At 49.4% G+C, this 22886-nt stretch overlaps 2 protein-coding genes across 3 annotated transcripts; one reads left to right on the forward strand and one right to left on the reverse strand.

Annotated features, from left to right (window-relative positions):
* Positions 1-9817: 9817 nt before the first annotated feature.
* LOC124078168 (transmembrane protein 176B) lies at positions 9818-18255 on the reverse strand. 2 transcript variants are annotated; one of them, XM_046422869.2, is made up of 8 exons: positions 18123-18255; positions 15686-15705; positions 15320-15528; positions 13535-13651; positions 13177-13233; positions 12708-12932; positions 11783-11902; positions 9818-11380 (listed from the first exon to the last, which is right to left on the reverse strand). In XM_046422869.2, exons 3-8 carry the CDS (start codon positions 15524-15526, stop codon positions 11297-11299), a joined length of 810 nt encoding a protein of 269 aa, XP_046278825.1. In that variant the 5' UTR covers positions 15527-15528; positions 15686-15705; positions 18123-18255; the 3' UTR covers positions 9818-11296. The 2 variants fall into 2 exon arrangements, with proteins under 2 accessions (XP_046278825.1, XP_046278826.1); XM_046422870.1 differs by lacking the exon at positions 15686-15705.
* Positions 18256-18542: 287 nt separating this feature from the next.
* LOC124078167 (transmembrane protein 176A) lies at positions 18543-22609 on the forward strand. The gene is made up of 7 exons (XM_046422868.2): positions 18543-18686; positions 19306-19513; positions 19863-19973; positions 20995-21051; positions 21221-21436; positions 21902-22012; positions 22297-22609. The coding sequence occupies exons 2-7, from the start codon at positions 19322-19324 to the stop codon at positions 22336-22338; spliced, it is 729 nt and encodes a 242-aa protein (XP_046278824.1). The 5' UTR covers positions 18543-18686; positions 19306-19321; the 3' UTR covers positions 22339-22609.
* Positions 22610-22886: the final 277 nt, after the last annotated feature.

Here is a 22886-nt window from a genome sequence, read left to right on the forward strand (position 1 = left end):
ACGGAAACATTATGCATCCATTAAAAAGGACTATGAGATGGACGAAAATGAAGTAGGCTGAGCTCACCGAGTGCAGGTGGGGATGGCAGGGAAAGGTTGAGGTATAAAATGGTGCCCTCTGTGGAATCCAGGTAATCAGTTCCTAAAAAAGTAAATTCATGCCCATGATAGGATCCAGCGATTCCCCTCCTAGGTGCATTCCCAAGAGAGAAGAAAGTATGTGTCCATAAAAACCTGCTCTTGACCTTCATAGAAGCTTTAGTTGTAGCAGTCCAAGATTGGAAACAACCCAAATGTTCATCAGCAGAAGAATGGACACCTAAGAGTTGTGTATCCGCACAACAGAACATCATACTTGGATAAAAGAAAAAAGAGAACCTTTTTTGGATGTTTTTTGGTTGTAATTCCCTGACAGTCTCAGGCCTGAGCCAGTCTACCCAAAAGGGAGAAGCCCACTGCAGAGACACACAAGGGCAGAGGGGGTGCTGGTCATGTGTCTCGAACTCCTTCATTTGAAAGCATGAACACAAAGCCCCGGGCACCAGATTCATGAGGGCCCTGGAAGGTAGATGAGCCAATCGAAAGGCAGACCCTAAGAGGAGCAGAGGTTGGGAAAGTCCAAACAGCATGTTCGGTGATGTTAGGATAGGACTGTGCTGCAATATCAAATCTGTGAATGCAAGAACATGCTGTATAGAGGGACCGTCAGAGAGAACAGTACAGCAACTGACATTTAATTTGATTCCACCAAGAATTAAAACCATAATTGTTGAAGGTTAAAACAATTCCAAACGAAAGCTAGAAAATAAAAGAATGAAAAAGAGAAATAGGCATAAAATATGAGACAAAAGGTAACAAGCACAGAGGACAATCCCAGAGGTGGAAGGAGTCTCTGAGAGAACAGAGAGAGAAAGGGAGGAAAGAATGAAAAGAAATTCCCATAAAGTCAAGGAAGACTTTAGTTTGCAGAATGGAAGGATGCTGCAGCGGCAAGGATGATAAGCAGGGAAGACGTTTACTCATGTTCAGACCCATATTCATGGCAACTTATGCCTGTGGTAGTTTTCTTTGTATTTAATTATACACGTGTGTGTTTGTGTATAATTAACCCAGTTGTACATTTTGAAGTATGGTTGGTAGACTGTGAACTGCACGACATAGAAACTATACATTTTTACAAAATGGCACATTAAAGCAAGAGGTTTAATGACAAAGCCAGATTAGAGACAAGGGGAAGAAGGGAGAAGAGTCTTTCTTCAATTTAAAACATGTCTAATGATTTAGATCACCATCTTCATTAGGGAATATTCCAAATATACTAATAAGTATGCAATGAAAAGTCCTCTCTTAGAGGCAGTCAAGGTCACTAGCTTGGGAGTTTCCTTCTAAAATTGTCTCATGCATATATAAACACACAAATATACACAGTATTTAAATGTATGTGTATTTGCAGGCATTGCAAAGATTAAACAATATACTATGCTACATATATATTTTTTTGTAACCCAAAGTCTCTCACAGGGAGTGGCGACTTGGAGGAATGATGGTAGAGTATTGTGGAAGTCGCCTTGGAGCCCCTGTGGATCACTATACAGGTTTATGCCACCTTGAAACCGCAAGCGAAAACGAAGCTCACTCTTCAGTCCTTACCAGCAGGTGGCGCACTCGGACAAAGTGTGCCGCCCTCTGCCTTGGAAGGGTTTTTCCACGGATCGTCCCGATTTTTGTGCTTTTGTTTTACCCTTGACGCCGCAACACAGTAGACTTCGCTCTTCCTTACAGCACCTTCCATGAAGCTAACTTCAATTTATTTTTAAAAGTAAAGAGGGGTTTTTTTTAACGATGTCTTTTCTGTTTATAAGGAATCGACTTGTTTTTTTATTGTGCTAATATTTTTTAGCACAATTAAAAATTTTATTCTGTCCATGTACAATTCCAATTGAAATCTCCACTTTCCGTGTGTGAAATTGGCTCACGCTTTCCTAAGGCTCCTATGGAACCAAACAACATCTAAACGCAGCCAGGTCAGCCTGACCCCGGGGCCTCAGAGCAGAAGAGCCAGGCAGCCCCATGGCAGGACAGAAGGAAGCCAGGTGACGAGCTGACCTCACACGTGGCAAAGGCAGGAAGCGTGGCTCAGGAGTAAGTGTTGTGAAGACCAAGCTGGGCTGCTTCCTCACACCGTGGAGATTCACGGATTCAGTTCACATCTGTGCAAACTGAGACAATGAGAGCCTTGGATGAACCATAGGAAACTCTCTGTACAGTTGGGTCAACTGTCTTCACCAGGATGCAGCCAGGCCAGGTGCAGGGGCTGCCAGCCTGCAATCCCAGGGACTTGTGAGGCTGAGGCAGGAGGATGCAGGTTAGAGGCCAACCTAGGCCACACAGCAGTGATACCCTGTCCAAAATAAATAAATAAATAAAATTAAAATAAATAAAGGGAGCTGGGTGTGTGGTCCACTTAAAGGAGAGCAAATATCAAGAAGCTTTGAAGAGCCAAAACAATATTAAAGAGGAAAAAAGTTGAAGGAAGCACATTTCCCAATTTTAAAACTTAATACAAAGTTATAGTAGTCGAACACGGTGATACTGACATAAAGACACACATATAGACCAGTTTTACCAGCACATTTGATGAAGATTGTTGTTTCCCATTTGGACACCCTTGACTAGGCATTAAAGGACAGTGTTAATGTAGTGAAAAATTCAACCCACAGAATAAAATATTCACAAGTCATACATCTGATGAGGGATTGATATCCAGATTATTTAAAGAACTAGTATAATTCAACAACAACAAAAATCAATTAAAAATGGTGAAGGATTTGGATAAACATTCCCCAAAGAAGTTATGTGAATTGCAAATAAGCATCATTAAGCACCAAGGAAATGTGAATCAAAGCTACAGTAGACACCTCTTCACATATATGAGTTTGACTGTTATGGTTTGGAGTTGTGGTGTCCCCCCAAATTCCCTGTGCTAATGCAGAAGAGTTCAGAGGTGAAATGATTCGATTATGGGATGCGTAACCTAATCGGTTCATCCTACTTTAGACTGGATTATAGCTGTCGGCAGGTGTGGCATGGCTGAAGGAGGTGAGTACTGGGGCCGCCTACAACCTCATCAGTGGATTGATCCATTGGATGGATTAAGAATTTGAATGGACTTCTGGGTGGTAACCGTAGGCAGGTGGAGCATGGCTGGAGGAGGCAGGTCACTGGGGTTGTGTCCTTATAAATTGCATGTCTTGTCCCTGGCTCCTTGCTCTGTTTCCTGCTGACACGAGCCGAGCAGCTTTCTTTGCCGTGCTCATCTGCCGTGCCACCGTGCCTCACCTTGGCCCCGAGCAATGGAGTCGGCTGACCACGGACCGAATCACTGAAACCATGAACCAAAATAAACTTCTCCTCCTCTAAGTTGTTCTTATCAGGTACTTTGGTCACAGGGGAAAAAAAAACTGACCCACACAACTGTTAGCAACAACAACGTGCACAGAGACACACAGAAGATAGCAAGTAACAGCAAGGACATAGAGAAATTGGAGCCCTCATCATGGCTAGGTAGAGTGGAACTGGTGGAGAGGAGCCTGGGATTCCTGTACCATCAGCAACTCCACTACAATGACACACCCCAAAGAAAGGTCTCCGACAGATACCCGGGTTTTCACAGTAACCTTATTCACAATAGCCAGGAGGTAGAAACGATCCACAAAAAGAATGGATGAACAAACGTGGGGCGGACACACAACGGAATATTATTCAGACTCAAAACTAGATTCTGATCTATGCTACCTTGAAGACACTGTGCTAAGTAAACAGCCAATCACCAGAGGATGAATATTCTGTGATTCCACTTGCATGAGTTACCTAGAATAGTAAAATCCAGATAGCAGGATATAGCTGTTATCCAAGGGCTGGAGGGAAGGGGGAACAAGAAGTTATTGCTTAATGTGGACAGAGTTCAGCTGGAGATAATGAAAAGGCTCTGGTGATGGACAGTGGTCAGGGCTGCCCAACAAAGTGAATGTACTTGATGCTCTGTGCAACCATTTTTGTACTTAGAAATCGTTAAAATGGTGAATAACAAGATTAAAATAAAAACAAAGAAGTACAATATCATTAGTGAGAGTTGGTATAAAAAATGCAAAGATGTCAAAATTGGAAGTTATTTCCTGCAGAAAATAGTTAAGTTTAAAGAAATGAGATAGATTTTCAGTGGAATCAGAGAACTATTTGCAAACCAGATATCTGACAAGGGATTTATATTCAGAGTGTATAAAGAACCTTTACAATCCAACAGCAACAAGAAATAAGAAGGAATAAGATAATATAAAAATAGAAAGCTTTGAGAAAGAAGGAAACTCAATATTTAGAAAAATTTAAAGGGATTTAAAGTATAATAGAGTGTTTAAAAACAGGTTACGCATAACTGAGGCAGAAATAAGATAATCTGCAAAATAATTATGGAGAATAAAACAAGAATGTAGCAGGAAGAAATAAAGAGATGGAAAAAATATAAAGGTTTTTAGAAAGAAGGAAGCCAGAGTGAGAAAGTCTAACTTAGGACTAATCAGAATTTCCAGTGAGATAATAAAGTGAATGTAGAAAAGGAACTAGCAAGAAGATAATAGAGTTGTACAGAATGGAAAAAGAAAACTGTAAATTCTGAGACTAAGAGTTCTTTAATTCCTCCTAAATAATTTTCAGGGGAAAAGAATCCACAAATACCTACACATTTTGAAGTAAGCTTCAAAACCCAGAGACAAGGAAAAACTCTTAAAACCAACCAGAGAGGGCTGGTGTTACAATGTTTGCCTGGCATGTGCAAAGGCCCTGGGCTCAATTCTCAGCATCACAAAAATAAACAAATAAACAAATGTGACCTGAGAGATTAATTTCTTACCAAAGAAGTTGAATCACAGTAAAGTAACATCCTTACAATGTGCATGGAAAATACTGTGGAGCTAGAATTGTACATCAAATGCTACTATTATGAGCCAGACATAATAAGGAATAGTCTACTAAATAAAACTGAGAAGGCTTCCACCTAGCCCTCTATTTAAAAAAAAAAAAATTAACAAAGTTTGTTCTTTAGGGAAGAAGAAAACCAACCTGAATGACAGGAGATAAAGTATTTTTTTCTTAACATAATCATGGGTAATTCTTATTAAGCCTAGGGCCATGGTATCACTGAGCTACACCCTAAACTCTTTTTTTTTATTTATTTTGGAGCATGTTCTCACTAAAGGTTGGCCTCCAACTTGCCATCATCCTGCCTTAGCCTCCCAAGTAGCTGGAATTACAGGCATGTGCCACCGCACCCAGTTCAATCATGGGTAAATCTAAATAAATGCTGAGTATATTAAAATATTTAATTTGTGGGATTAAAATAAATCAAGGTAGAATTAAAATTCAAAACAAGAATATCGTACTTTCTAATTGTATTGCATTTTCCAGACAGAGGAAAACCATATGAATCACCTGAAGAATTTATTTAACTAATGCACATATTTTTCAAATAAACATTTCAAAGAAAAACACTAAAAAATAGAAATCCTCCTAAATGGGAGGAGAGCAGACAGGAAGGGGAGAGGGAGACTGCTCCGTGGTGGGAAGGGGGAATGGAGAGGGATCAAGTGGGGCAAGGCTGAGAAGCTCCCGGCAGCCCCTGGTGAAGACAGACAACTGAGATGTGTTCTTCCTACTCCCGAAGGGATTGTTACAAAGCTGACAGTTTTCCTGAAACTTAGCTGCAATTTTTTCTGCAAGCCCCTCTATGGGTCTGAGACTCTGCGGCCTTCTGTGCAAAACTGGAGGCCGCAGAGTGCCACACATCACCTAGGGACACCTGCAAAGACAGGAGAGCCCTCCCTTCCCTGCCACTCCATCTTTCTCTCCTTTGGGAACACTATTCCAGCAGGTTCCCAGGCAGCTCATGAACTAGAGGGCAGGGAAATTTCCAAGCACCTCCCAGACGAGGAGACACCCGACCCACGGCCCCCAGGTCACATGAGCAGAAGCCACAAACATCAGCTGGATGTAGGTTGAGGCAAGAAAGCTCACCCTGTCCCCGCAGCCTGCAGCCAGCTCAGGAAACCCTGCCCTTCTGTCTTCTCCCTGCTCTAGCTGGGAACGGAGAGGGGAGCTCATGGGAAAGAAATGATGAGGAGTCTCGCCCCATGCCAGCATTCCTTCCCTGGCCCTCCCTGGCCAAGGGGCCTGGTCTACTTGTGGGGGTGCCAAGCGCTGATGGTTGCAGCTTTTGAAATGAGTATGAGTGGGCCTGGAACACGGAGTGGGGTCCAATCTAATGACCAAGTTGTGGAATCTGGAATCTAGTCCTAATATTGAAGAACCCAAAGCGCAATGGGGAAATGTCAGGCTGCCAACACAGAGTTAAAAGCGGTGGTTAAAAAAAAAAAATTCCTGTTTATGCTCTGGGTGGTTTAAATTGGTCAACAAATACATCATGCATAAACAGGCTGGAGAATACTTGCTCAACCCACGTCAGGCCCTCCAAGTTATCCCCATTTGTATATATACAGTTTCATCACCAAGACTGAGTTGTGCAAACGGACAAATGGCTGTTGGCTTTTCCAAGTAAACAAAAGATGGGGGGTGACCTCTGATGTTCTACAGAAAAGAAAAACAAAACTTTAGGAGAAGCTTCTAGGCAATTCTGGAGGCGTGTGGGTGGACAGCGAGGGTCAGCTGCAAAAGAGACCATCTTCCCTCGGAGGTCTCCCCTTAGGAAACTTCGTGTCAGGAGAGAAGTTGCCAAAGGACACACGGACCATTTCCTGCAACAATGACGATTAAAAAGCAAAACAAGAGAGGAGCTGACTTTCGTTTACCAGAATGAAAAAGGAGATTTCCCATCCCGTCTGACCATGAAAGGACTGGTGTAGACACTCTGAGCCGAGGAGGGAAGCACAGAGCCCTTTCTGACGTGTGTCCTCAGCTCAGCTCTGCCTGTTTCTTACCAATCACTGAGATTCCTTTTTCAAACTCTGAGGTTAATGAATTTGTAAAAACATAAAATAAAATAAAACAAGAAGATTAAACTCAAGGAGCCTTGTTCCATATCTGGAATCTCCCCAGCAGGCCATCAAAAGTGATTCCTATGAACCAGACTTTCTTAAAATTTTCTGAACACCCAAAGCACCTGAGACGTTGGGGCAAATCAGATTCTGACCCCACCTGTCCGGGGCAGTGTGGACATTTTGCCTTCTAGCAAGCCCCGCCTTGTTGCCCAGGTTACAGGACAATGAATCACATTTTGAACAGCAAGAATTGGGACCACCAAAGTGTTTATTCAACTGAATATAAAAAGTGAAAAAAAGAATTAGCTATTCCCCTGTCACCTCTCCCTCCAAATTCATTTGTTCATTAAGTGAATATGTATTAATACCCACCCCCAGGATTCCCCCAACCTGCAGAAAAGCAGAGAATTGTGCATCAAAAATCTTCCCTCCTCATGGTCCCTCTCCCAGGCATGCTCCCCGACCACCTGCTTCTGTGCTAAGGGTCAGGATCATGCCATCCCTTGGGTTGGTGTGACCCACACAGAGAATCCTGTCCCCACAGGCAAAAGAGTCATGATTACAGAGGGAGGTGGAGTTTTTATCTCCCCTTCGTCCTCCGCGGCCACAGTTCCCCCCTCCACCACCTCATCCACTCCAGAGACACACCAAGGATTGAAAATGCCCAATTTGAGACTGGGTAGCTCCCAAAGAGCTGCTACCCCTCAGGGGTCTCAGAGTTATCTATTCTGAGTGGAACCAGAAAGGGTAGAGTCTCAGGGGGGAGAGGCAGGGCCCTGCTCAGGGGAGGGAGGATACTCCGGAGGAATGGGGACCCCAGCAACCCAACATCAGCGTGATAAAAAAACTGACCAAGACATTATTGAGTCCTGCTTCCCAAGTTCCCACCGCCTTTCTGACCACACAGGACCCTTAAGTGAAAGGCGTTTCAGAAGCATGCCTTGGCTTCTGAGTTTGGCTGAAATCTTAGGCTGCTCTTCCTGCCCTGTTAGCATCTGTGTTCCCTGAAGAGATGATACAGAAATGTTGGAGATTTACTGGAAATCACATTAAAGGAGATTGCACTAGAAATCCCAGTGGCTGTGGAGATTATGATGAAAGAGCTTATCCTGGAAAAGCCGGTGGCGGGGGGCTCCTAGGGCAGCACTGGGGGATGGTGGATTTCCTGGAGACCGTGAAGGTCAGACGCAGAGAGAGAGGAAAGGGCAGCCGCATGAAACTGTGTGACAGTGGCCTAGGACCTGAGGAGACCCCGCGGGGGGTGCTCTGTGGTGCACCCAGGATCAGCAGCCCTAGCAGCTGTGGCTGGGAGAGCCAAGACAGGTGTGCGTGCAGCCCTGCTGCATCAGAGGCTGCCCTTGGGAGGCCTGTGGAAGGATCCCTGAGAAGGGAGTGTTGGGGTGCCCCTTGGGCCCACTTCCCAGCTGTCCCATGTGTCCCCCATCTCCAAGGGTCCTAGTCTGCTCAGACCTCTGAAACAAAATACCACATCCTGTGTGGCTTAAGCAATAGAAGTTCATGTTCTCATGGTTCTGGAGGCAGAAGTCTAAGGTTTAGGTGTTGGCAGCAGGTCTCTTCTGAGGCTTGCTGAGGCCTGTCTCTGTGCCCTCCCGTCTTCCCTCTGTACCCTAATCTCCTCTCCTTATAAGGAGGCCAGACATGTTGGATTAGGCCCATCCACTGACCTCATTTTAACCTGATTACCTCTGTAAAGGTCCTGTCTCCAAACACAGTCACATTCTGAGCCACTTGGGATTGAGAATTCAACATACAGATTTTGAGGGGGACATATCCAACCCATAGCATCCACTACATTCCACTCTATTCCAGAAAGGGCTGGAATGGTGCCCTTTCTCCCCCCAGGACTCTGGGTGCTTGTCAAGCCCCGAGGACACCCCTGCTGCTGTGCAGATTAGGATCGTTGTAGATGGAGTCCTGCGTGTCAACATCTGTGACGACTAATAGGCAGCACCTCACCCCCGCCCCTCGGTCACTGTTTCTTGAGATCAAGCTGGTGAATGAGCAAATAATTCAGCCCCATCAAATACACTCGTGAACACTGGGGTGTGAGAACCCTGACCATTCTGCCCTGTCACGCCCGTTTACGCACCAACCTCAGAACCCCCTCCCCCTGAGTGCCTTCTCCTTTATATCTTCCCTTCTTCTGTTCCTCATCTCCCTACACTGACTGCCTTCCTGCCTAATGTGTCATTCATTTGACAGTAAAGTAATATTCATTCCTTGCAGCCTAGGATTCACATCTTGTCTCCTAACAAAATTGCCAACTCCTTGATATCCACAAACTAAGTCTGTGTGTTATAAACCTTGCAGTCAGCAGCACACAAGAACAATGAAGTTCAACATGTAAACCCGCCACGATTTCATGGATGCTGGTAGAAGCACAAAACCCCTGAGTCAAAAGATAAAGAACCATTATTACTCACAGCAACGGCAGTAGCCATTGCTACCGGCATGCAGCCCTTCTGCACTGATCCCACGAGCCCAATTCCCACAGCCATGCAAAGAGGCGTTGCAAGTGCCAGCTGCACATGTGATCAGCTGGGTTCCAGGAGAAGACCCCTGAGTTTAAGGAACCTGATTCTTTTATAACAGGCAATAAGCTTGCCTGTCCTTTGCTCCAGAAGGAGACACTACTTTCCAGGGCTACTCCTGAGGAGGCACAAATATCTTTGGAAAGACAGACTGGAGCACAGGGGGTCAGTGCCACTGCTCCCAAGACATGCAGAAACACCACAGACTCACAGACAGGCAACAATAAACGTCTCTTTATGAATCTGCTTTTCTTGAAGGCTACCTATGTGAGTCTCTACTATGGTTTGGGCCATAAGTATCTCCCGAAGGTCCACATGGTAAAGGCCTGCTCCCCAGAGTGGTGCTATTGGAAGGTGCTGGAACCTTTGAGATGGGGTCTGATGAGAGATCCTCAGGTCATTGGGGGTGTGCTCTTATAAAAGAGTGCAACCCCAGCCCCCTCCTTTCCATGTTTTTGTTTGTTGTTTGGTGGAGGAGACTTGTTGTTTTTATTTTTCGCTCCCTGATCGTGAGGTGAGTGGATCTGCTCCACCACCTGCTCCTGCCTCGGTGAGCTGTCTTGCCACAGGCCCACAACCAATGGGGACAGTGTATCATGGCCTAAACTTCTAAAGCCATGAGCTAAAATAATCTTTTCTTTGGGTGAATTGATTATCTCTGGGATTTGTTATGGTGATGGGAAGCTGCAAATTCTGTCTCTTGACACAATATGCACCTCAACCCAGCTTGGCTTCTGGACTCCGCTACGTTTGCATTTACTTATTTGGCAAAGAATGGGGGCTTCGCTTGCTCCATAGCTGGCATAAAGTAAATGCTGAGGTTCAGGCTCTAATTTCTTCCCTTGGGTTGGGGTTGCCAGTGATCCTGGGCTCAGGTTTTCCTGAGGGATGGTTTGTGGATTTCAGACCTTGGGAGAGGAGTAAACCAGTTAAGCTCTGTGAGTCCTGATTGCCTAAGCGTTCTAGCCTCTTAGGGCACTGGTGTGGCCTGTGGAGGAAATGACAGTCTGCCCACACCCAGAGTTCAGCTTCATGTGTCCTGTTCAGGTTTCCAGGCTGTTGGATGTGGTTTGTAATCAGTAAGAGATGGAAATAAAAATCGGAGTATGTTTTCTGCTTAAGTCGTTCAGTGGCTCAACACCAACTCTAGGGCAGCGCCCGAGTCCTGTGGTGCAGCGTCTCAGGCCCTCGGCACCTGATCTCAGCCTCTTCCCTGGCACTCCTGCTCAGCTTCAAGGGTGGCTCCTAAAACCCACCATCAGGGTTCACGGCTCCCTTCGACTCTAATGTCCTCTCCTTACACTGAATGGAAGCAGATGGCAAGGGGCCATTCAGCTCTGGGATCACGGAGCAGAGCCTAACTAAACGCAGCCTGGCTGGGCCTCGCTTCCGTGGGCTGAAAGCTCTCATAACACACGCAAAGTGTAAACACCGAGGAAGACCAATCTTTCTGTGCCAATTCCTTTTCTGGTTGTTTTTTATTTCAATCAGCTTTCTCCAATGTGACGAGACCTCTTCGTGGGACCAAGACACTGGAAGAGCGTGGTGGAGGAAAGGCGGGGAGAGAGGGCTGGAGAAGGGCAGCACAGCGGCTGCAGCAGAGGCAAGAGGGACGCCTGTGGCCCAGGGACAGTCACCATCTCCCTGTGGGCCCAGGGTGTTCCGGACAGGGACATGCAGAGCCCCAGGCCAGGCTGCTCAAAAGATGACCACAGTTGGGGTCTTCTCCTTGGAGACGGAGGGAACCTCCCCCAGGAGCTTCTTATCTGACCCTTCCTCCTCCTGGGGAAAAGACAAACGGAAAAAATCAACCAAAGGGAGGAAAAAACACTGAGGGCAAAGTCAGCTCCCCAGAAGTTGACCCCAGGAAAGAGGGAACAGAAAGGCTGACAGGAAGTGGCAAACAGGGCCTGGTGGCAGAGGAAGGGGAGATGGGCAGTGCCCAGGACAGAGTGGAGGAGAGAGTGGGGAGCTGGAGTAGAGGAAGGGGCAGACAGGCACCGGGAGGCAGGGGTTAGCCCCCGACGCACAACGGGTCCCATTCCCAGACAGAGCAGTGGGGAGCCCAGCCTCTGAGGTGGGGCCTGCCTTGGACAAGGGAGTTCAGGCCCCGATGCTCCTCCCTCTCCCTCTGTTTTACTGCTCAGACCCACACCACTCAGCAGCACCTCCAGGAAACCTCACCAGGGGCTGGGAGCTCTGGACACACACACTCCGGAGACACAGTCCCAGGGAAGCCAAAGCCAAGATGATCTTCAGGATACAGACAGCTGCAAGCAGGGAACAGAACGCTAAGAACATTTTCTGGAGATAAAGGAAGAAAGAGATACGGTCAGGAGCCAGCCCCTCAGATCCCGTCCAGACCACCACCTTATCAAAGCACAGGACCCTGCGCGAGCCACTTCCCACCAAGGTAGACTGCGTTTCCCGGCAGCAGGGACCACCATCCCTCCATCCTCCTGGCTTCTGCAGTGGCTCCTCGCCACCCTCTGGAGAAGTGGGGTCTCTTTCTCCACTCCCTTGAATCTGGAAGGGTCTGCCTTGGCCGTAAAACCCAATGGGAATGGCCCACACAGTGACAAGCAGCCTCCAACCAGCCTGGCAGCTTCCGTTTCCCCCTCTTGAGTCGCTCACAGCTCTACGCCCGGGAGCTTGTTGCATGCTAAGAGCTTCCTGGAGAAGTCATTGCAAACTCTGGCTGAAGCCCCAGCTGAGCTCCCAGCCAAGAGCTGTCCTCATGCCCTCAAATGACCACCCCCAAAAAGCATCTGCCTGCAACCACATGGGAAAACCCAAGTCTGAGCCCAGGGAACCTACAAAACTCTCAGAAAGAACCAACTAGAGCTTTATGTTGTGGGATGGTTTGTAGATAGCAAGAGATAACCAGCAACATCCGCAAAAAGCCAGGAGGGTGGCCCACAGTCTCCTCCCTGCTCCTCATCCCCTAGATTCAGGGAATCTCCATGTTGTGGGGGGTTGAGAAACATCTTTGGCTTAGTGAGACCTGGGTGAGGTCCAGGTGTAAAGCCTGCACCTCAGCCCTCCATTGTCCCCGTTCCTCGGAGCCCAGGATCAGGGTGGGTCCCTGGAAGGCTGCACCCTTCCTCACCATCATCTTCTCCATGTAATTCCTGCACCTCTCCTCCCTCCATTTGTCGTTGTAGCTCCTCCACTTGTATCTGTAACTAGTGGTTGTGTTGAGACCATCACACAGAGAGTTGATCTCCGTGACGGAGGAGCCGTTGGTTTGCCAGACCAAGCTAGTCACACAGAGGACAGTCGCAGCCACTGCTGTGGCAATACACGCAAGGATGAGCAGGCCTGACACACAGCCCTGGAAGGAGAATGTCAAGATGCAGATTCTATCCAGCAATGGCAGAGCCGTGAAGTCCCCACCCTCCAACCTGTCTCTCCTACCCCAGCTCCTGTCACAGAAAACCCCGTCAGCACCCCCAGGGGTATCCTCAGGATGTTGAGAACCAAAGGGTAGAAGACAGAAAACTGAGCAGGAAAACTAGACCCAGGAGGGAAGAGATGGAAAAGAGTAGGAGAGAAAGACGCGGCTGACCATGACTCACGGAGAGTTTGCCCGCGTACTTCTCATGGGCGATGGCCCCAGCTCCGGCTATGATGGCCTGGAAGAGAAGACACCAGGAGAAGGCCTCCAGCCTACTCCCCTGAACTGACCCACCCTCCTCCAATGGTGCCCAGACATCCAGAGCGAAGCAGGGTTCAAGAGACAAGTGAGGAAACCTGGCGCCTGAACGGAACTTCAATTCCACTCTCCCCGCCTTCCCAACCTTGCCTTGAAGACAAAAAGGGCAAGACGGCTTCCTGGACTCTGGTGGCTTCCGCAAGTCCCCCACCCAGAGCCAAAGGAACTTTCTCCGCCAACCCCTTGCCTCCCTCTGAGCTCCTGGCCACCTCCTTCCTCACCACACAGCCTGCCCAGAAGGCACAGCCAGAGGCCCGCAGCTCCGACCCGGTCCCAGGCCCAAAGTAGAGACCCACTCCGAGAGTACAGCTCACAACCCCCAGCAATATCTGGGTCACCTGCAAGACAGGATAAAAAGTCGACTCTCCCCGTGGCCTGCACACCCCAGGGCAGCCTCGCCTCTCTGCCCAGGGGCTTCCTGCCTCTCCTCTGTCTACCTCTTCTCGGCAGCTCCGACTCCAGAAGGTTCTGTTCCCTCAGCTTTCAAGGAGCTGCACCCCTCCCTCTCGTAGGTTTGACCTGTTTTCCTTCCTGGCTTCTTCTGAATATAAACACTTCCTCATCCACCTGGTGAGTCCCCCTTTTTTCTCCCCCTTCTCCCTTGGGAGTCTCATTCTGTGCTCCAGATACTCTGTCTCACCTCAGCTTCTGGCCCCACGGGGCTCTGTGGTAGGCACAAAAGTGTGTGACCCCATCCAGAAAGGAGTGTGGTGGCTGAGAGCCTAGCCAGCTCAGCTCCTTTGGGGTCCCCCTCCTCTTTCAAGCTGAGGGCACATTCTTTGGGGATGGCGTCCCAGCCAGGGATTGAGCAAGATAATGGTTCAAGGCCATCACGCCAATGTGGAATCTTGTGATGTGCCGTCTTGGCTAGGGAGCTCCCCAACAGAGACCTCGTCAGCCCTGCACTGCAGGCTGAGAGCCCCCTGCCCGACCCTTCTCATCTCTTTTCATTTCATAGGTGCTACCCCTCAATAAACCATGCAACCCTAACTCCAACTTCCCAGGAAACCCAACAATCACAGGCTCCTGGGTACCACTAGCTGCACGTCCTGGGAACATCTCAGCTCGGTCGCAGCTAAAATCCACTGTGCTCCTGCGCTCCAGGGTCCCTTGCTTGCCCTCCAGGACTCCTGTCTCCCAGTCGGCCACACTCCAGACCTCGGCATCTTGAACCCATGTCTTCCCTCATATCCCAAAGCCAGTGACTCCCAAGTCACAGAGACCCAAACACAAGGGTGGGGACGCCTTTATTTCCTCCCCACTTCTGCTACGACCAGTGAGAGCAGACGTTCCATACGTCTGACCTGGATACCTCCTGCTCGGAGGCAGCCAGGGCCCAGGTTCCTGCTTGGAGCCCACCCACAGCCCTCCTGCCTCCGAGGCCGACTCACCAGGCCTCCCTGTCATTCAAGGCCCTCAGCTGGCCACGAGGCTCTCAGCTGAAAGTCCGATTCTCTCTGCTCTTTACGATTGCATAGGCTTTCTGGCCTCTTAAACTTTGTTCCTGCCATTTCCTTCACCTGGAATTCCTTTGCTTCTGCTGCTGCCACCACCTTTTCTAAACCCAGTCCTTCTGCGCTCAGGGTCTGGTGCAGCCTCCACTCCTGCCTGCCCAGGACACAAGGTGTGATTCTTGTTTCTCCCATCACCGGATCCACCTGATCATTTGTGTTATGAACTCTCTGCAGGATGTGGAGCACGTTTAGGTGACAGCCCAGGTGAAGGGCCCAGCAAATGGCCTTGTACCTGCAGCCCTCAGTCCCAATTGCACTAGCAGCTCCAGAGAGTCTTCTGCCTGCTGCCCCACCCTAGGCTGGCACTGCCCGCTCTGCGCCATTTCTTTCCATCCCGTCCTCAGTGGGGAACCCTCAAGCCTTCTCCCAAACATGACGGAAAATGCACAGAGTTCATGTCCCTCCTGGTGGGACTCAGCCCACTTTCCTTTTCACTTCCTATTCTCCATCCTCTGGGTCACCTTGGTGTCCCACCTAGCCCCCCACACTCACCCCCAGAGCCAGCTGAGCATTGTTTATCCTGGCCCCAGAAGGCCCAGTATCCCGAGGGCGTGAAATGAACTGCTTCAGGGAAGCCCCAGCTTTCAGCAGCTGTGTCAAGGCCGATTCCTGGTGGATGTGGATATCAATGTGGGTGGGCTGGGACAGCGTAGAGACCACATCAACTCCGTTCACGGTCACCTTGTTTTGGGTCATCATGCCTGGTAGGGAAAAGCCAGACAAGAGTGAATGGAGTCTGAGAATCAGGTGAGGTGAAAAGCCATACCTGACCTGGTTGAGTCCAGAGGTCCTCCTGGACCAATACCAATGTCCCAACAACCTTACCCTGGGGTGCAAATCCAGAATTTCACCACATACCTTATTGGACCCAAAATGACCTGTGGGGTGTAGGATAGGACAAAGAAAAAATTCGGAATAATTTTAGTGACTCGGTATATATGTTTGCACACAACACTTTCACTAGTTAAAAAGTTCAAGAGATATGGAGATGTGGCTCGGGGTACAGCACTTGCCTGGCATGTGCGAGGCCCTGGGTTCTATCTCCATTATACCTTTAAGACCTCTCTTCTGTCTTTTTCTCCCTGACGTCTAGTTGCCTCCCAAATGGAAAGTAACATGATCCATTTCCTACATATCTTCCAATGACATTTTTCACACCCAAAATGGTCTAAAAATAATCTTTCTCTCCCCTTTTCCTAGAAATGGCAGTATCCTGTACACACTGGTCAGCACAATGCTGCTTTCCTATTAGTATATGTTTGTAGAACAATCCTACATGTATCCATGAAAAGCTTCTTTATTCATTTGCTTAGCTGCATAGCATCAGGTGTATGAATCCATCATGATTTATATAAATGTTCCCTGATTGACAGCTTTTAGGTCATTTCCAACGCTTTTCTATTACAGCCAATGTGGAAATGTGCATTACAATTTCAGAGGGTACGAACAGTCACTCTCCACAGAGGGAGCAGCAGCCGACAGGAGTGGAGCTGCCCTCCCCACGGCACAAGAGGGTGAAGCAAACTCTTCTATTTCAATATTAGATGGGAAATAACATTCCATTGCAGATGTTAGTAATTTTGCGCAATAAAATGCTCCATTTTAAATGCGATAAGCATTTAAAGCATTGAGATCATCAATGAATTTTGACAAATTTATACCTTTGTGCAACCACTATTACGATCAAGATATAGATATCTATGTTGGAAAAAAAAATGATTCAATGATTCTCCCCAGTAAACACCCCAACCACCAGCTGCAGGTAACTGCCAATGTGCCTTCTGGAGCTATTCCACTATATTTTAAATTTTCATTCAAATATATTCCAGTATCTATTATATTTTAATTTTCATTCTTATCATAAATGAGGTCCATCATCTTTTCATGTGTTAAGAGCCATTGTCATTTGTTTTGTGAGCTCTTCCTCTATATCCTATGTGCTTCCTATTTTATTTTGTTTTGGTCTTTATTGAATTTCTTTGTATATACAAAAAAGCTTACAATCTCTGCCACGAGTTGCAGTTATTTCTTTACAAGTTGTTATTTATATTTTGACTTTGCTTGTATTTTCATAGTTTTCATTTTTAAAACTCTAGTTTAAATTTATAAAAGCTCTTCCTCCTTTTTATGCTTCCTAGGTCATATCACATACTTTAAAAGGTCATCCCAGTTCCAGATGTTAAAATAATTCTCCCATGTTTTCTTCTAAGTGATTTTAGGCTTATGGTTTTACTTTTTAATATTGATCCCTCTGGAATTTGTGTCCTAATTTGGAAGACGTGGATCTGAGTTTTTATAGTTGTTCCGATGCTTAACTTCTGAAGGATAGCATCTGTTTGTGAAATATGTCATCTTTCAGCAACTCAAGATGCTCTCCTGAGCAAAAATAAAGTTCCCATAGGAAGGGAGGTCTACTCCAGTCTTCCTACTCTGCCCATTGGTGTGTCTGATGAGCTCTGCACCATTACTCCAATTTAATTAGTATAGAGCTTAATGTCTGATTATGCTGTTTTGTGATTCCCTATGCTATTTTTTCAAAATCATCATGCCCATTTTTGGGAAATTATTTCTCCATATATAATTTAAAATTGACTTCCCTAGCTCCAAGAGAAATCCTACATAGGTGACTCTAACAAGGCATGCAAGTGAAGTGTCACAGATTAAATCAAATAGTAATATCGACTCCGGTACCACCTCCCACTGTATGCTGCCACTCTCGGAATATCTCACACCCCACCACCACCACCACCAGCAGCAGCCTTCGTTGAGTAAAAGAACAGGTGTTTGATAGCTTGGAGGAGGCAAAAAAGAGATCCAGGCTCACTCATGGGCACACAGAAGGAACACCAGCCCTGGATTTCAGATCTTCTGTTGGGGACCCAGAGTTGGCATCAGGTTGCAGTACTGAATGTGTCCTGTGCTCAGATACTTTACCCGAAGGCTCCCTGGGCACTCCTCCCACCCCACTGCAACCCTCTGAAGAGCAAGATCTGGACCCTGCAGCACGCGTCAGACTCCACCCCCACCTTCCACTGATTCCACGCAGTGGGCTCTGCCTGGTGCCCTGGACACTTCCCGGTCCTTCCTCCCAGTGCTCAAGGGGTTGGGGACAGAGCACCCTGCTCCCTCCACCCACAGCCCTCAGGGCTCAGTCTTGAAGGAGCTCCATCCACCCAAGCCCAGGACGGAGACTGGAGGCGCTGGGGAAGGTGGGGCAGAGCAGGTGCCGGCCTCTCCTCCCCTCAGGCGGCTTCAGTCTTGAAGGGACCCTGGGCAGTGGAGGGCCCTGCCTCACCTGCTGTCCTCTGGGAGCTGGCAGAGCCGAGCAAGCTGGGAGGAGAAGACTTGGAGCTGAGGACCCTGCAGGGTGGTTGGGAGGGAGGGGAGCAGCAGGCAGGGGTAGAGGAAGAGGGCCACTTCCCAGCAAGTGGCTGAAACCAAGGGGCCCATCTTGGGGGGTTCCATCATACACACACACACACACACACACACACACACCTACTCAGACAGCATGCAGCAGAGGCACACACTTGCTCAGAAAGCCCTGGCCTGACAGGGGCTGGAAGAGGGGACACCTTCATAGGATCCCCCAGGGCATGTCAGTTGTGTGCCTACCCTTCATGGCTCCAGCTCCCCAGTGCCCAGTGACACCATAGTCTGGAAAGCCCCTGAGGACCCCCAGCCCCAGCTGTCTGCGGGGAAGTGCTAAAGTTTGGTCACTGCCCTCAGTCTCCATCCCTCTGGCTCCCCACCAACTTCCTCCTTCAGCCAGGGCAGGGTCCTGGGCGCCAACCAGCACCTTCGCGGTCCTCACAGCTCTCCCTGCCACACACTCGCTCAGGGGCCCTGAGGAGAGCAGGTGAGGAGGCCCCAGCCCTGGCCCCCCAGCACCACCTCGCCCCCCACAGGCCTGGCTCCTTCAGAGCTGGCCGGGGACGGAGGGACCACCCCACCGGGATGGCTCCAGCAGATGGGACGGGAAGAGGCAAGGAGGGTTCTGGCCTTTGACCTCCACCCCACCACTAGTGGGGCAAGTGGCATGGTCAGTGCTGAGTGAGCTTCAGTGGGGGGGCTGAGGGGTCTCCAGGGCCCTCTGGGGAAGAGCCGCCAAAATGGAAGCTCAGCAGAGGGCCAGAGCTTGGGGGCCTCGGGATTTGGACAGTCAGAGGGCTCTGGAGAGGAGAGGCCGGAGGAGAGCCCAGCTGGGGGCAGGTGGTGGACAGGTGAGGCCCACGGAGAGCTTGACCCTGACGCCAGGGTCTGACCGTGAGTGGCAGGAACAGATATGAGGTGGAGGAGGAGCCCTGGCAGGGTCAGGCTGCCCTGAAGATAGCCTTCAAGAAGGGCCACATGTGTGGCTCTGTGACCAGGGCGGCCACCCAGTGACCCTGGGCACTCTGGCCCTGATCTCGGGAACTCCAGTGAACCTGCGAACATCTGCCAGCTGCCCTTCCTCGCTCTCCTGTCCTCCCTCACAGCCTGTTATCCAAGGACATGGGGACGGCAGACGATGGTGAGGTGGCTCCCGAGGCCCTGCAACCCACCCACATCAGTGTGCACGTCCACCAGGAGTCGGCTCTGGCCAAGCTCCTGTTGGCAGGATGCTCTCTGCTGCGGCTCCCAGCCCTCCCCGGAGGCACAGCCCCCCAGACCCTCAGCAACAGCCGGCTGCTGGTGGCCTCCTGGGTGAGTGTGGCTGCCCATCTCACAGGACCCTCCCTGGTGGGACATCCCTGTCCCTCACATTAGGCCAAGGAAAGGACCCTCTTCTTGTGGGTCACACACTCTCTGCCAGTCTCTCTCCAAATAGGTGCTGGGCCAGTTTTCTCTTCTTCTTAGAAATCAGTTTCTCCATCTTCTCATTACAAGCAGGGCATGGGGCAGGAGGCAGGGGAATGAGTTGAAAGAGTCCCCTCTCTGGGTTTTAACCACCAGTACCTGAAGTATGGGTCCACAAAGCCACCATAAGGCCTGGGGGCAGGGCTGCCTCTGTGCAGGCACCTAGGAGCTTGTCTTTAGGTCCTCTGTCTTCCAGGTGGTGCAGCTGGTGCTAGGTGTCCTGAGTGGCATCCTGGGGGGATTCCTCTATATCTACAGGCCCACCAGATTCTGCTACTTGGGAGCTGCCATCTGGACCGGGGCTGTGGTAAGTGAGGCAGCAGGTGACCAACCTCCCAACAGAAGGATAGGACTTCCCAGGACCACCCCAACATGGTGGAACAGAATGTTAGCCACCGAAAAGACCCTAACTATCTAGGCCAGTTTGTCATTGATGCAGATAAGAAAATAACCAAAGGAAGTGGGGCGATGTCTGAAGTCACAGGGTCACCTCTCTGGTCCCCTGCCCAGTGCCCTTCCCACCAGAATAGGTCCTCGTTCCCATTGTCCCAGTTATTAGCTAAGGCTCTAAGGACCTACTCACCTCCAGATGTCTGCCCTGAGATAGGGGAGGCAGATAGAGAGTCTGCAATCCCCAGAGGAAGCGTAGCCTCCTAGTTCCCTGTTGTGCTCTGCACATCACTGGGAATCCAGGCACAAAGGTCAAGAGATGTGTATGTGCAATCTTCAATGGGAGCTCAGTGGGCTGCTCATGGTGGACCTGGGGACTCTCCGACAGACTTGCACTCTTTTGATAGTAAAACACAGAGAGATAGAAACAAAAGACGTCATCCCAATCCATCCAGTGATAGAAACACCTGGATTAGTTACAGAATAGCCAAACAGGATTTGGATCCATCTGTCCTCAGGGCTACACCAGACTTTCTGATTCTTTGAGCCTAACCAAATGAACTGTAGAGCTGTTGGGACAGGCCCTGGAACCTGGGGCTAACCAAAGACATCCTGCCTTGAGAGCTTCTCCACAACCTGGACTTCCACCCCTAAGATTGCCCCAACCCTGGAACTCTCATGAGGCACCTGGTGTGGCTCAAAAAGGAGGGTTTTGGAGAAGGGAGGAAAGGCTCACACCTGGCTTGACCACGAGCACTTCTAGATGTCACTAGAACAGAGCATTCTGTAGCCTCAGGGGTTTGACCCAACTCAGCATCCTCAGTAGTTACATAACTACTGCTTAGCGCAAAACCTAGGAACATACATGGTGTGCCCATGGGGACACAGAGGCACTCACGTTTCCTGTGCACATCACTGCTGATTTAATCTCTCCCCAGGCCGTGCTGGCTGGAGTTGCTGGATTTCTTTACGAGAAACGGGGTGGAATTTGCTGGGTGAGTTCAGGTCAGGGCAGGGGAAGGAAGGAGGCTCAGGCCAGAGGCCAGTCCAAGTCTCCTACCCCATCATACTTGAATGTCACCAAGCATGGCCCTTTTGTCCCCAGTGCAGGCTCTGGGAGAGACTGCATTGCTGAAGTCTGCCCCTGCCTCCTCCCCTCCCCAGGCCCTGCTGAGGACCCTTCTCATACTGGCATCTTTCTGCACCGCCATTGCAGCCATCGTAATTGGGGCTAGTTCCTTCCATGAATACCACTACTTTGCAGATGAAGATGACTGTAAAATCTACTCAGAAAATTGGCCCACTAAATCCCCCATCACCCCAAGTCCCAAAGAAGTCAGAAGGCTAAACCTGTGCATCTCCCAGGTGAACATGCTGAGGGTAGGTGGCCAATGTGAAGGAGTGGGCAGGGAGGGCCAGGAAGGGGCGAGAATAAGGCCGTCCACAGAAACAGGTGCCCCTGCTCTTCACCTGATGATCGTCACCAAGCACCACAGGAAGAGCTCCTGCGACCGTGAGTGCTGCAGACCATGGCACAGACAAGCCCTAAAATACCGACCATGAGAAAACCGGGGCCGCAGGACTTCAACGTGTTGCAAAGACGTTAAAGGAAACTGCTCCCTTGGTCCTCTCAAGTCTTGGAGGTTGTCAGGGAATCCAGTCCTAGACCCAAGTCCATCTCCATAGAGATGAGGACACTGAAGCCCAGAGGGAAGGGATTCTAGCTGCATCCTACACACGGGATGCACTGACTCACCTCCAGAAGCCACAAAATTGGCAAAAAGCATGGAAAGGGAAGGAGAGCCACTGAATCTGGTGACCCTGGCTTTGGCCCTCTGTCCCCAGGCCCTGGTCATAAGCCTCCAGGCCATGCTCATGGGTGTCTGGGTTCTGTTGCTTCTGGCATCTCTGGCCCCGCTGTGCCTGTACTGCTGGAGAAGATTCCCCCCGAAGAAGGTGAGTCCCTAAATGTGTGTCTGTGTGTTGCGGGTAGTAGAGCTGTTCACAGCATCGTGCCTTTCTACCCCAACTCAGAAATCCTGTTTTCAATCAAGTGTCTCCAGCCCAAGAGCCCAGGAAGCCAGGGAAGTTCATAGCTATGTCAGCCCTTTGGTGCTTTTTGAATCAGGTACCTTTCGGCCAGTGTTAGATCTGGCTGACTCCAGAATCAAGCTGTCCTGGAAGAGAGAATCTGCCCTTTCTCTCCTGACTGGGGTTGTCTTGCTCTCTTTCTCCCTTAGAAAAGACAAGAGAGGAAACTACTGGGAGCAAATGGGATCTAGCCCTGAGCACTCATTCCTTCGGAAGGAGAAGGTGCTCCTTCTGCTCTACCTGTCCCCGTATCTGACTCTTGGAAGAACCAGCAAACTGGAGGGAAGAGACTCCCATAACCTCACAACCATGGGGGTCATGCTCGTCCCACGACCATGGCCGTGCCCTGCTCCACCGACCTTCAAACAGCTCTCCACTCTCCACTGCTCACTTCGTCATCCTGCACCCCTCCCTGTCCCCTCCTTTGCAGTAATTTGAAAATAAATTGCTCCTGGATTCTTACTTTGCTGTTCCAGGGAAGTTCTCTTGGCTGGGAGGGCAGCGGAGCGTGAGCCAATCACAAACCCAAGACGCTCCTCCCACAGACCCAACCTTGTACCCGGGTCTAGAGGTGCTGGTCCTGAACCTAGACCCCCTTTGAGTCTGGTTCTGCAGCTGCGGATCCTAATGCCTGGGTATGAAGGATGCAGGGTGTGGAGACTCTGAGTCCTGCTCCCTGTCATTCAGATTTAAAAAGGTAAATGCTTGGCCATTTGATGATTGGATTTTTATTTTGACC

The sequence above is a fragment of the Marmota monax genome, unplaced genomic scaffold, assembly GCF_021218885.2.
Source record: "Marmota monax isolate L192 unplaced genomic scaffold, Marmota_monax_Labrador192_F-V1.1 WCK01_AAM20220418_F8-fsc01270, whole genome shotgun sequence".
Classification (NCBI taxonomy): Eukaryota; Metazoa; Chordata; class Mammalia; order Rodentia; family Sciuridae; genus Marmota; species Marmota monax.

Bases quoted from the DNA above. Each gene is read 5' to 3' on its own strand.
- LOC124078168 (XM_046422870.1), bottom strand. From the start codon at position 15,526: ATGATGACCCAAAACAAGGTGACCGTGAACGGAGTTGATGTGGTCTCT. The intron at 13,234-13,534 runs GTGAGGAAGGAG...CTTCTCTTCCAG, and splicing joins CCTTCTGGGCAGGCTGTGTG to GCCATCATAGCCGGAGCTGG. The intron at 12,933-13,176 runs GTGAGTCATGGT...TTCTCCTTCCAG, and splicing joins AGTACGCGGGCAAACTCTCC to GGCTGTGTGTCAGGCCTGCT.
- LOC124078167 (XM_046422868.2), top strand. From the start codon at position 19,322: ATGGGGACGGCAGACGATGGTGAGGTGGCTCCCGAGGCCCTGCAACCC. The intron at 19,974-20,994 runs GTAAGTGAGGCA...ATCTCTCCCCAG, and splicing joins CCATCTGGACCGGGGCTGTG to GCCGTGCTGGCTGGAGTTGC. The intron at 21,052-21,220 runs GTGAGTTCAGGT...TCCCCTCCCCAG, and splicing joins AACGGGGTGGAATTTGCTGG to GCCCTGCTGAGGACCCTTCT.